An 11,014-nucleotide genomic window follows, 5' to 3' on the forward strand; every position below is an offset into this window, starting at 1 on the left:
ATGTTGCTATGACTTTGCTATGCTTAATGCTTGTCACTAGGGCCCGAGTGCCATGATTTCAGATCTGAACCTATTATGTTTTCATCAATATATGAGAGTTCTTGATCCTATCTTGTAAGTCTATAGTCACCTATTATGTGTTATGATTCGTTAACCCCGAAGTGACAATAATCGGGACCACTCTCGGTGATGACCGTAGTTTGAGGAGTTCATGTATTCACTATGTGTTAATGCTTTGGTCTGGTTCTCTATTAAAAGGAGGCCTTAATATCCCTTAGTTTCCGTAAGGACCCCGCTGCCACGGGAGGATAGGACAAAAGATGTCATGCAAGTTCTTTTCCATAAGCACATATGACTATGTTCGGAATACATGCCTACATTATATCAATGAACTGGAGCTAGTTCTGTGTCACCCTAGGTTATGACTGTTACATGATGAACCGCATCTGACATAATTCTCCATCACCGATCCATTGCCTACGAGCTTTCCATATATTGTTCTCCGCTTATTTACTTTTCCATTGCTATTGCTATCATCACTACAAAATACCAAAAACATTACTTTTACTACTGTTACCTTTTGTTACCGTTACCACTACTATCATATTACTTTGCTACTAAACACTTTGTTGCAGATATTAAGTTTCTAGGTGTGGCTGCTAATACTTGAGAGTATTCTTTGGCTCCCCTTGTGTCGAATCAATAAATTTGGGTTGAATACTCTACCCTCGAAAACCGTTGCGATCCCCTATACTTGCGGGTTATCAAGGCTATATTTTACCATGCTCCCTGTACTGATAGTTAACATGAAATTTTCATTATGGAGTGTGTCATGGAGAAAGTTAAGACTTATAATATTACACAACATGATGGGTTTAGTGAGGGGTTATCTCCTGCTAGAGTTTGTGATTCATCTTTCCAAGGTCAAGCTGAAGAGGCAGGTCGGGCTTTGCTGACTGCTTCACCATATGGGACTCATTTGAGGATATGGGAATCTGTACAACCAAGAAGGATGAAGTTCTTCCTGAGGATTTATATCCCTGTGATGACCATGATAATGCTGATGGAAACAAGAGTATGGAGTATTATAAGAAGTTGCTGCTGTCTGTTGACTGCTCTGACTATGAGGATGAGATAAGTAAGGAAGAAGAGATGGTTGTTCTACCTACTAAAGCTGTTAAAATGATCAGTTCTTGTGGTCTGAAGAGGTCACTGATTACTTCTCTAGAGGAGGTGGTTGATACTGGAAAGCCTAAAAACACAAAGGTCAAGTAGGGCCCTGTTTTGTCTTAGAAACCACACATAGAGGGCATGGTAATGTTAACATCATGAAAAAAACTGCTGAATATAAAAGAAAAGAAAACTCGGAGGTACCTCAGACTTACAAAGGTAACTCATTTGCTATCCTTGACCCTGTTATCCTTGCTCAGCACACTGATAAAATTAGTTTGAAATTTGGTAATGATTCATGTTCTCAATCTAAGATTATTAATGATTTGATTGCTGATGAGAAGGGAAAATGCTTGATTTTTGCCAATAATAATCCTGAAATAGTTTTATCACCCAATTTGGACATTGATTTGAATGATGATAGCCATACTCCAGTTAGGTCTTCTCTCCCTATATCAGTGGGCACTGCTGATGTTCTGAGGGAATCACCTGCTGTTTTGACAAAAGTTAAGCCTTATGGCTTCTCTCACCCATTCAAATAGCTTAATTATGATTGGTCTCATTTGGAATATTAGAGGATTGGGTCAAGCTAGGAAAATTCAGTGCCTTTGTGATACTATTGCTAAAGCTAATCCTGATTTCATTGGGTTTTAAGAAACTAAAAGAGAACTTATATCTGAGGGTTTCCTCGAGGCTTTAGACAAAAAGAATATATTTAGTTGGCATTTTTTGCCTGCTTTGAAAATTGCTGGTGGTATTTTAGTAGGGTTTAAGAATGATTTGTTTGAGGTGATTGGGTTTTCTAACAAAGAGTTTGGAGTGGTTTCTACTATTAGGTCCAAAATTTATAATCTTGTGTGGCAGTTAGTTGTGGTATATGGTTCTTCATATCCTGAATTTAAACTGGACTTTATTGCTGAGTTACATGACATTTTGGGAGCTATGTCCTATCCTGTGTTGATTTGTGGTGATTTTAATTTAGTTAGACAGTAGACTGACAAAAGCAGTGGGATCATTAACTCTCACATTACCTTTTTGTTCAATGATTGGGTGAATAGGTGGGGCTTGTTGGAGATTCCTATCTCCAATAGGACATTTACTTGGTCTAATAATCAGAGCAACCCAATCTTTGTTGTCCTTGATAGGATTTTCACTTCTGTGGATTGGGTTCCTTGATTGCTCTCCCTAGGGTGGGAAGTGACCACACCCCCTTGGTCTTGGATACTGGGGCTAGGAAACTCTCTAGTCCAAAAATGTTTAGATTTGAAAAATGGTGGTTATCCCAACCTGGGTTCTCCCAGTTAGTTCATGATGTATGGTTGGCTAATGGGGATCCTAGATCCTCTACTGAAAATTGGATGTGCAAGACCAGGATCCTTAGGAAAGTCATTAAGGGGTGGAGTATCAATATTGAGGCTGCTATGAAGAAAAAGAAAAAATCCCTCCTTATGGAGTTTGATATCCTAGATGTGCTCTCTGAGAGTAATCCTCTTTCTACTAGTGATTATGGGAGAATGAATCAGATCAAAACTGAGCTGGAGAAAATTTGGAAGAAGGAGGAAATTGCCTTATGGCAGAGATCCAGAGATAGGAAAATCCTGGAAGGTGATCGTAATAATGCCTATTTTATGGCCCTGACTAATCATAGACACCGCAAAAACCATTTAACAGAATTGAATGGGCTTGATGGCCCTGTCACTTCCACTTCAGATATGTTATCTGTTGCTACTACCTTTTATAAGAGGTTATTCTCTTTTGAACCCAAACCTGACATTCATCTAGACTCAAATTTCTGGGATGAATGTGAGATGATTAATGAAGAAGATAGAGCTGTCCTTGAGAGACCCTTTTCTGAGGAGGAAATTAGAGATGCTATCATGAGTTCTTATGCAGGGGGGCTCCTGGCCCGGATGGTCTCTCCTTTATTTTTTATCAAAAATTCTGGGATTTGATTAAACATGACTTTATGTGGATGGTTAGAGATTTTGAAAATGGTAACCTTGATGTTTCCAGGTTGAATTTTTCTATTATCACTCTTATTCCTAAAGTTACTAATGCTAAAGACCTGAAGAATTTCAGACCTATTAGCCTTGGTAACTGCTCTGTTAAGATTTTTTCCAAAGCTATGAATACTAGGGCCTCTCCCATTTGTGACAGGATTATTTCTCAGAACCAAACTGCTTTCATAAAAGGGAGATTTATCCTAGAAAGTGTGGTTATGGCCCATGAAGTGATCCATGAAATTCATAGAACAGGGGCTAGTGGGTTGGTCTTGAAACTTGATTATGAGAAAGCCTATGATAAAGTGAATTGGGATTTTCTTGTGGAAATGCTCAGATCTAGAGGTTTTGGGGATAAATGGATTGGGTGTGTGTGTAGTTGCTTACACCAAGGGACTTTTTTTGTTAGGATTAATGATACCAATGGTCCCCACTTTGTTGGTGGAAAAGCTCTTAAATAAGGAGATCCTTCATCTCCTTTACTTTTAAATTTGGTAGCTGATGTCTTTTCTAAGATGCTGAAGAAAGCTGCTAGTCAGGATTTGATCAAAGGGCTTTTACCTCATGTAATCCTAGGAGGTGTGGTCAGCTTGCAGTATGACGATGATACATTGCTTTTCTTAGAAGCATCTGTGGAACATGCTAGGAACCTCAAATGGGTCTTGTCCTGTTTTGAAAAACTTTCTGGTTTGTGTATTAATTTTCATAAAAGTGATCTTCATACTATCCATATTGATGAGGAGACTTCTAAGGAGTTTGCTCAAATCTTTTGCTATCAAATTGGGGATTTTCCCTTCAAGTATTTGGGTGTTCCATTGCATTATAAGAAACTCAGAAGGGAGGACATCCAACCTATTATTGATAGGATCATTAGGAACATTGCTGGATGGTTGGGGGAGGAATTTATCTTATAGAGGGAAGCTTATTCTACTTACCACCTGCATTGCCAGCATCCCTACCTACTTGATGTCCATGATGAAATTTCCTAAATGGGCAATTGATGCCATTACATCTCAGATGTCTCACTTCTTTTGGGGCAATGTAAGTGGGAATCATAAATACCATTTGGCCAATTGGGGGATGATCTCCCAAAAAAAAGAATGGGGTGGTTTGGGTGTCCCTAATCTTAGGGAGTTTAATATGTCATCGTTAGCTGCTTGAAGTAAGCATTTTTTTATAATAGAGATAGTGATTGGAAAATATTACTTAGGTTTAAATATAATGCGGACAAATCTAACATTCTCTGGTCCAAAACTGGGGTGGGCTCCCCTTTTTGGAAGAGCATCACCTGGGCTTTTCAGTTGCCAATTTTTTTTATAAGTGGGTTCCTGGGAATGGTAGGAATGTGTCATTTTGGCATGACACATGGATTGATGATTATTTGCTCAAAACTAGGTTCTGAGATTTGTACGTTATCTGTGAGCAACGAGATGCTTCCCTGGGCAACAAGATGCTTCTGTGGCCCAAGTGTGGGATGGTTTTAACTTGCAGTTGACTTTTAGGAGATGTGTAGATGAATATACTTTAAATTTGTGGAAAGAAATGCTAGACTTGGTGAGGGTTTTTTGTCCTTCTAATGATTTGGATAAACCTGTTCGGTCCTTATAAAGTACTACCTCTGTCCGGGTTTATTAGGCCCCTTAGTATTTTGAGCCAAAATTTGACCATCCATATTCCAAATAAAATATAAAATATATGCTACAAAAGGTACACGGTTAGATTTGTATTTGAAAGGGCTTTCCGACGGTGTAATTTTTTTGACATATAGTTTATATTTTATTACTTAAATTTATTGGTCAAATTTTAGCCCAAAATGAGAGGGGGCCTAATAAACCCGGACGGAGGGAGTAAGGAGGTATATTCTGTGAAATCACTTTATAAGATGATCAATTTTGGGGATGTGACTTATGTCTGAAAAGATTATATTTGGAGAATCGAAGTTCCTCCAAACATACATGTGTTTCTTTGGTTAATGGTGCACAACAAAAGTTTGACTAGAGATAATCTGTCAAAACGACAACATGTAGATGATTTGACATGTGTTTTCTACAATGAGCTGGAAAGTATACAACATCTGTTCTTTGACTGTGTTGTTGTCCGACAAGTCTGGGGAGTGATGTCTGAATGTGTTGATATACCTATACCTGGCACTTTTAGTTCATTTTTCTCCTTCTGGAAGAAGAAGAAATATTATGATGCTGTTAATTTAGTTTCTGCTGCTACCTTATGGAGCTTATGGTTGCTTCGAAATGTGTTTGTTTTCCAGGGAAGAAAGTGGTGAAATATCAGGTGTGTGCTGGATTTGGTGGGGAAACATACTCATCAATGGAAGGTGCTATGTACGGGCTCCCAAGCTGCGCTACTCCTTCGATGCTTTGAGGCTGCTCGACCATCATCGCGGGGAACTGCTTAGGATCGCCTGGCGTGTTGATGATGATGGGGTAGTTAGATAATGGAGCTGGTGCTCATGTATCTCTGTTGTCTTGGCCTCCCTTTTGGTTTTTAGCTGGACTAGCTTCAATGCGAGAGACGTTTTCTCCTTTAGTTCTGTAATAAATCTGCTGCAGCTACTTATGGCTTGAGCCGAGAGCTGTTAACAGTCCTGTGTTGGTTTCGCCTTTGCTTTTTAATAAAAGTTGGGGGGAAGCCGCATTGGGAGCTTGAGAAAGGAAGGAGCGCGAACAACACCGGCAGCCGCATTGGGAGGCTGAGAAAAATGTATGTGCTGGCGGAAGGAGGATGCATGACGGCATGAGCGGATGAGCCGCCGGTGCCGATGTACGTGCACCACGTCCTGCTCCCCTACGGCGTTCCTGTTTTTTTGGGACTAAGACAAAGATGAAGATCCAGCAATAATATTGCTGAAGTCCTGATCCAATCATGTTCGGCCGAGCCCCCGCCAAGTTCTTCCACGGAACCTCGCGATACAAACCCCGCCTAGCTCTTGGCGGCTCATGGTTTTCCTTCGGCTTCAGGTTCATCATGCAAGAATAAGCAAGATGCTCCTACAATGCTTTTCTTTTCTTTTGAGATGCACTGCCTGCTGAACGGCCGTCCATGGCAACAGAAGACGACGAGGTCACCAGGCGACAAGGATTTGTGCCAAGCTCCGGCCCACTATCTAACTACAACTGCCGGCGCATTAACACAGCCGCCCAAACCAACGGCAGGGAAAGCGTCGGAAGGACCAGAAATGAATCTCCAAGGACAATGAGAGGCATCGTCGGCGTGTGGGCAACATCAAACAGATGAGCGACATGTGCTCGATCGACGAGGCTACGTACGATCATCCAGCGCCCGGGCCTATATAAACCCGGAGCTAGCTAGCCACGGTTCAACCACCCCCACTGGCCACTGGCCACTTGGCTAGCCGCGCCCTGCACTTGCCGCAAAAACACACACGTGCGCATGGCTCCGTCTTTCCCTTCGTTGCCTCTCTTGGCCGTCCTTGTGATCCTGTGCGCCACCATGCCGGCGCTCCCTTCACCGTGTGGAGCCATGCTCGAGAACGTCGTCGTCCATGACCTGCTGATGCTGGGCAGGTTCCACCGGTGGATGTCCGCGCACAACCGCTCCTATGCCGGCGCCAGAGAGAAGCTACGCCGCTTCGAGGTGTACCGCAGCAACATGGAGTACATCGACGCCGCCAACGCGGCCGGCGAGCTCGGCTACGAGCTCGGAGAGAACGAGTTCACCGACCTCACCCACGAGGAGTTCATGGCGCGGTACACTGGAGGCGAATTCGTCAACAACGAGGACGGCGATTTTGTTGGTGACACGATCATCACCACTCTGGCCGGGGATGTCCACGAGGGGCGTGAAACAATGGAGGACGAGGATAGCCTGGGGGTGGGACTTCCTGAAAGCTGGGATTGGAACGAGCAGGGCTTTGTTACACCGGCTAAAAACCAACAGAAATGCGGTAAGGCTGCACAATTCCATGTTCAACTAATTCTACACCTTGATTCTACTAGGAAATCATTTCACTTGGGGTCCTCATGGTAATTAGCTTTTTGTGTCCGAAGCTCATGGAACCGGGTAATTAAGAGTTGACGACGCTCCTAAAAAATGGACATTTTAAACCGGTTTAAAGATTTGAGAATAAAGAATCAGCTCTCTATCCGGCAAAAAAGAAAGAAAGAAAAGAGAATCAGCTCTCTCTTGAGAGAGAAAAATGATAACAATACAATATGAACTAGTAGTACTAGCTAGTAGACACCCCTCGTGTTGCAGCCGGATTTTGTGTCAAATTTTGCTAACCCAAGATGAAAAACCTTTTATCTAGATATATGAGCAGCTGAACAATTTGTTAGTAATTTAATTAAGTAGTGCTATATGCAAACTTTGGAGCCACACACAGAAAAACTGATTGAGAGCCTGAAACGATGAGAAATAGGAAAGGGTCGAATTACGGTCCATCAGGACAACACTGGCCGGCGAATGACTGAAATACGTCACCAAGCTAGAACCAAATTGATTGTATACTGACATATACGCCCATCCAAAACACTATATATATAGTAAACCCATAAAAACATTATATATATTGCAGGAGCTTGTTGGGCATTTGCGGCAGTGGGAGCAGTTGAAAGCCAGCTGAAAAAGAAGACCGGGGAGCTACTGGATCTATCCGAGCAGGAGCTAGTCGACTGTGACTCGACACAAAAACCTGGCGGCTGCAAGGGTGGGAGTCCCTACAGGGCGTTTGAGTGGATCAAGAGCAAGGGGGGCATCATGAAGGAGGCCGAGTACCCATATGAGGCACAGCAGGGGCAATGCAGGACCAACGGGGACGCCATCCGCAGGGGGAAGATCTACCAGATAGGGATGATGAAATCAGAAGAAAGGTATCTGCAGGAAGCCGTGTACAAGAGGGGCCCGACGGCCGTCGGCATCGACTCGCGCGACCGCAATCTGCAGCACTTCAAGAGCGGCATCTACAAGGGGCCGTGTGGCACCGCACTGAACCACGGGGTGCTCGTGGTGGGATACGGGGCCAGGGATGGGGAGAAGTACTGGGTCGTCAAGAACTCTTGGGGGCAGACGTTTGGGGAGAATGGCTTCTTCCTCGTGAGCAGGGGAGCCGATGGAAAGGCCGGGCTGTGCGGTATCGCCATGAGAGCCGTCTACGCCCTCGTGTAGGGTAGCACACGCAACATCAGCCCGGCATGCATGCATGCATGCATGAGATCGGTCGTCTTCTACATCGACCTTGTCTTGGCATGCATGATATATGCATGGCTTGGCTTGTACGTGTTGCCGAACAAGATGCGCCGCGTATGTCTTCTTTTTTATGTACTGCTAAGTGAAGAATGACGTAGGGAGCCATCGACCTCCCCTAGCGTGCGCGTGTGCCTTCTTTCATGTAAACCAATATCTCCTCCTCGTATGAAGGAGTCGTGTGTACGTCTAATAAATAAATCAATGATGTCAATTTGGTAGTACTTGTTTTTATCTCATATACAGTATTTCAAAGTTAGTACACTGCTCGATCAGTTCATCGTCTCTCTGTTCTTCCGTCCGCAATATACAAGTGCTCAGTCTCTCTTTCTTCTACGAGTATGACAGAACATCATATTGCGTGCAAGAACAGTTGATGACTTGAGTTTTTCCCATTCATTCTAATCTAAGGGAAAAAAACAGCTTGTAGCAGTTATGACTTTTCTTGATCCGGTTCCGCTGCTCCTAAATAGAGGGACTAACGTACCCCGCAAAAAAAAAAGAGGGACTAACGGACAGGATCTACACAGGATGCTACTGCGTAGCGTGAAGGACTTTTAGCCCAGTCGCTGCTCATAAAACAAACAGGCTTGTATTACCTGGCCCAGTGGCCCAGTGGGCTGGCCCTGCTGTGAACACCTCGGCCTTTTCGCCTACAGCGGCTGCGCGGTGGTGAAGGTTCCCGCAGAGATTAGTCCCACCTCGCTCCTCGACGTCACAGCGCTAGGAGGGAGCAGTATATAAGGAAGGCCAAGGCTACCATTCGAAAGCACGCAGCTGCGCAGCGGGCACAAAGCGAACTATTCTTTCGCCTTTTACTAAAGAATACCGTGTGCACACTGCAATTAGCAGCATACGCTAATTTTTGAAGGGGATTCTCCTTCACTGGAGGGCCCCACAGTTCAATTTTAAACATTAGCTACATAGTTTGGACATTTTAGTCTTCTGAATGCCCAAAGTCAGGCACAAGTAGCCCACTAGGGTGTATCCTATGCAAGAAGCAAGTCGTTTTACTTGCGGCTTCAGCAATAGAAGTAGAACACAAAGTGCTGAACCCACATACCATGAAAGCATTTTACTTGACATTTTATAGATGAACTTGCTCCAAACAAGAACAAGATCAACCAGCTGATACATATTATACCGAGGGTGGCAGATTAGAGATGTTTTAGGCTATGTGGCCCGTTGTCTGCACACAGTTTGTATGCAGCTGGTCTTCCTTTGTACTGTCGAGTTGTACCCTGTACTGCCCCTTCTTCATGAATGGAAAGCAGATTTGGCATTTTCGTTCGAAAACCCGTGAAAGATCTCATATTCTAAAACATCCCTCCTTCGGGAAATTACCTGGCGCTCCCATCTTCGAGAAGATCTGATCCTGATGACCCATAGGACAAAGCAAATGCATATACACAAACTGAAGGCATGGATTCTTCAAAAGCGTTGATCCCATGCTTCTTATCCGGTTTTAACTTACCTGTGTAAATTTTACCTTTTACTTGCCCCTTAACTGATGAACTTTTGTACTAACCATACTAGTTTTTATATATAAATTTCATAGTAGGATATTTACCTATTGTTTCAGGTAAAAAACACTTTGGCATTTGATCACAAAAATTCATAGTCATCTAGTACATTGATTTACTGTAATAAGTATACCCAAAAACCAAGAAGAAAACACATGAAAGATGAGCACTTTGACTCAAAAATGGAAAATGGTACCATGGCAACAAAAATGAATCCAAAATACTGTGATGGCAACAAAAATAAGCCTTTTGGCTTCATTGGTAATGCGGTAATGTTGCTATGTGCTAATGTGCTATGTTTGATATCTATGTTGTTACATGTTTGGTATATATGTTAGTGTTTTGCTCTTTGCTAATGATAAATTCGATTCTCCATCTTCAACAGTTTTGCTTCCTCCTTGCCCCATGACCAAGCCACCGTCATCAAGATAGACATGCATTAAATTAAATGCGTGTGGGTTTCGACACACCATTAGTACGTGTGCCACTTACTAGTGGTGTCTGACCCACACACCTCTACTAGACTTTTTCACACACCACTAGTAAAAGGATTGTGTACTAGTGTAGGAGTGGACAAACGACCAATACATGGGCGTGGTCCTGGAATCATGGGTTATTGTGGTAGGTGTTCGGTCTGGCTAATACACCAGATCAGTTGACATGTGTTTCTTATTTTTGAGATCGGTGGTTGGATGCTTATAACTTTGATGAGATTTCTTAGACTATCTCCCTATTTTAAAGGAACATTTTACTATTAGTATATACAAGATAGAAATCCACACCGTGTGCACACCATAAACCACAACATATACTAATGTTTTAAGGAGATTCTTCTTATTTGGAGGACCAACAATTCAATCGTATATTTTGTGAAACACTTCCTACTTCCCAAAATATAATGCGCGCTTGACTTTTTCTGATCTTTAACACACAACTATTCTAGTGGAGTTTAGTCTGTTTGATGACCTAATTGACCGGCGGGTCCCACTTTTCAAGTGCTAATGTGCCCAAAAAATGCCAATTGGGCACATGAGAATCTATCTAATACGGTCGACCGGGTAAGATTTCGGCTGGTAGCGCGCGCATGCACATGTGAATATG

The 11,014-nt window shown here is 42.9% G+C and overlaps 1 protein-coding gene and 1 non-coding gene across 2 annotated transcripts; both read left to right on the forward strand.

Moving 5' to 3' along the window:
* The first annotated feature begins 987 nt into the window (after positions 1–987).
* LOC119358219 (senescence-specific cysteine protease SAG39-like) lies at positions 988–8,629 on the forward strand. The gene is made up of 4 exons (XM_037624871.1): positions 988–1,271; positions 5,437–5,611; positions 6,498–7,092; positions 7,723–8,629. Exons 1-4 carry the CDS (start codon positions 988–990, stop codon positions 8,310–8,312), a joined length of 1,644 nt encoding a protein of 547 aa, XP_037480768.1. The 3' UTR covers positions 8,313–8,629.
* Positions 8,630–9,165: 536 nt separating this feature from the next.
* Positions 9,166–9,284, forward strand: LOC119359835. The gene has a single exon (XR_005172684.1). It is a non-coding gene; the product is annotated as a U5 spliceosomal RNA (small nuclear RNA).
* The last annotated feature ends 1,730 nt before the right edge of the window (positions 9,285–11,014 follow it).

This window comes from Triticum dicoccoides, chromosome 2A (genome assembly GCF_002162155.2).
Source record: "Triticum dicoccoides isolate Atlit2015 ecotype Zavitan chromosome 2A, WEW_v2.0, whole genome shotgun sequence".
Taxonomy (NCBI): Eukaryota; Viridiplantae; Streptophyta; class Magnoliopsida; order Poales; family Poaceae; genus Triticum; species Triticum dicoccoides.

Bases quoted from the DNA above. Each gene is read 5' to 3' on its own strand.
- LOC119358219 (XM_037624871.1), top strand. From the start codon at position 988: ATGGGAATCTGTACAACCAAGAAGGATGAAGTTCTTCCTGAGGATTTA. The intron at 5,612-6,497 runs GTAGTTAGATAA...GGAGCTAGCTAG, and splicing joins GGCGTGTTGATGATGATGGG to CCACGGTTCAACCACCCCCA. The intron at 7,093-7,722 runs GTAAGGCTGCAC...TATATATTGCAG, and splicing joins TAAAAACCAACAGAAATGCG to GAGCTTGTTGGGCATTTGCG.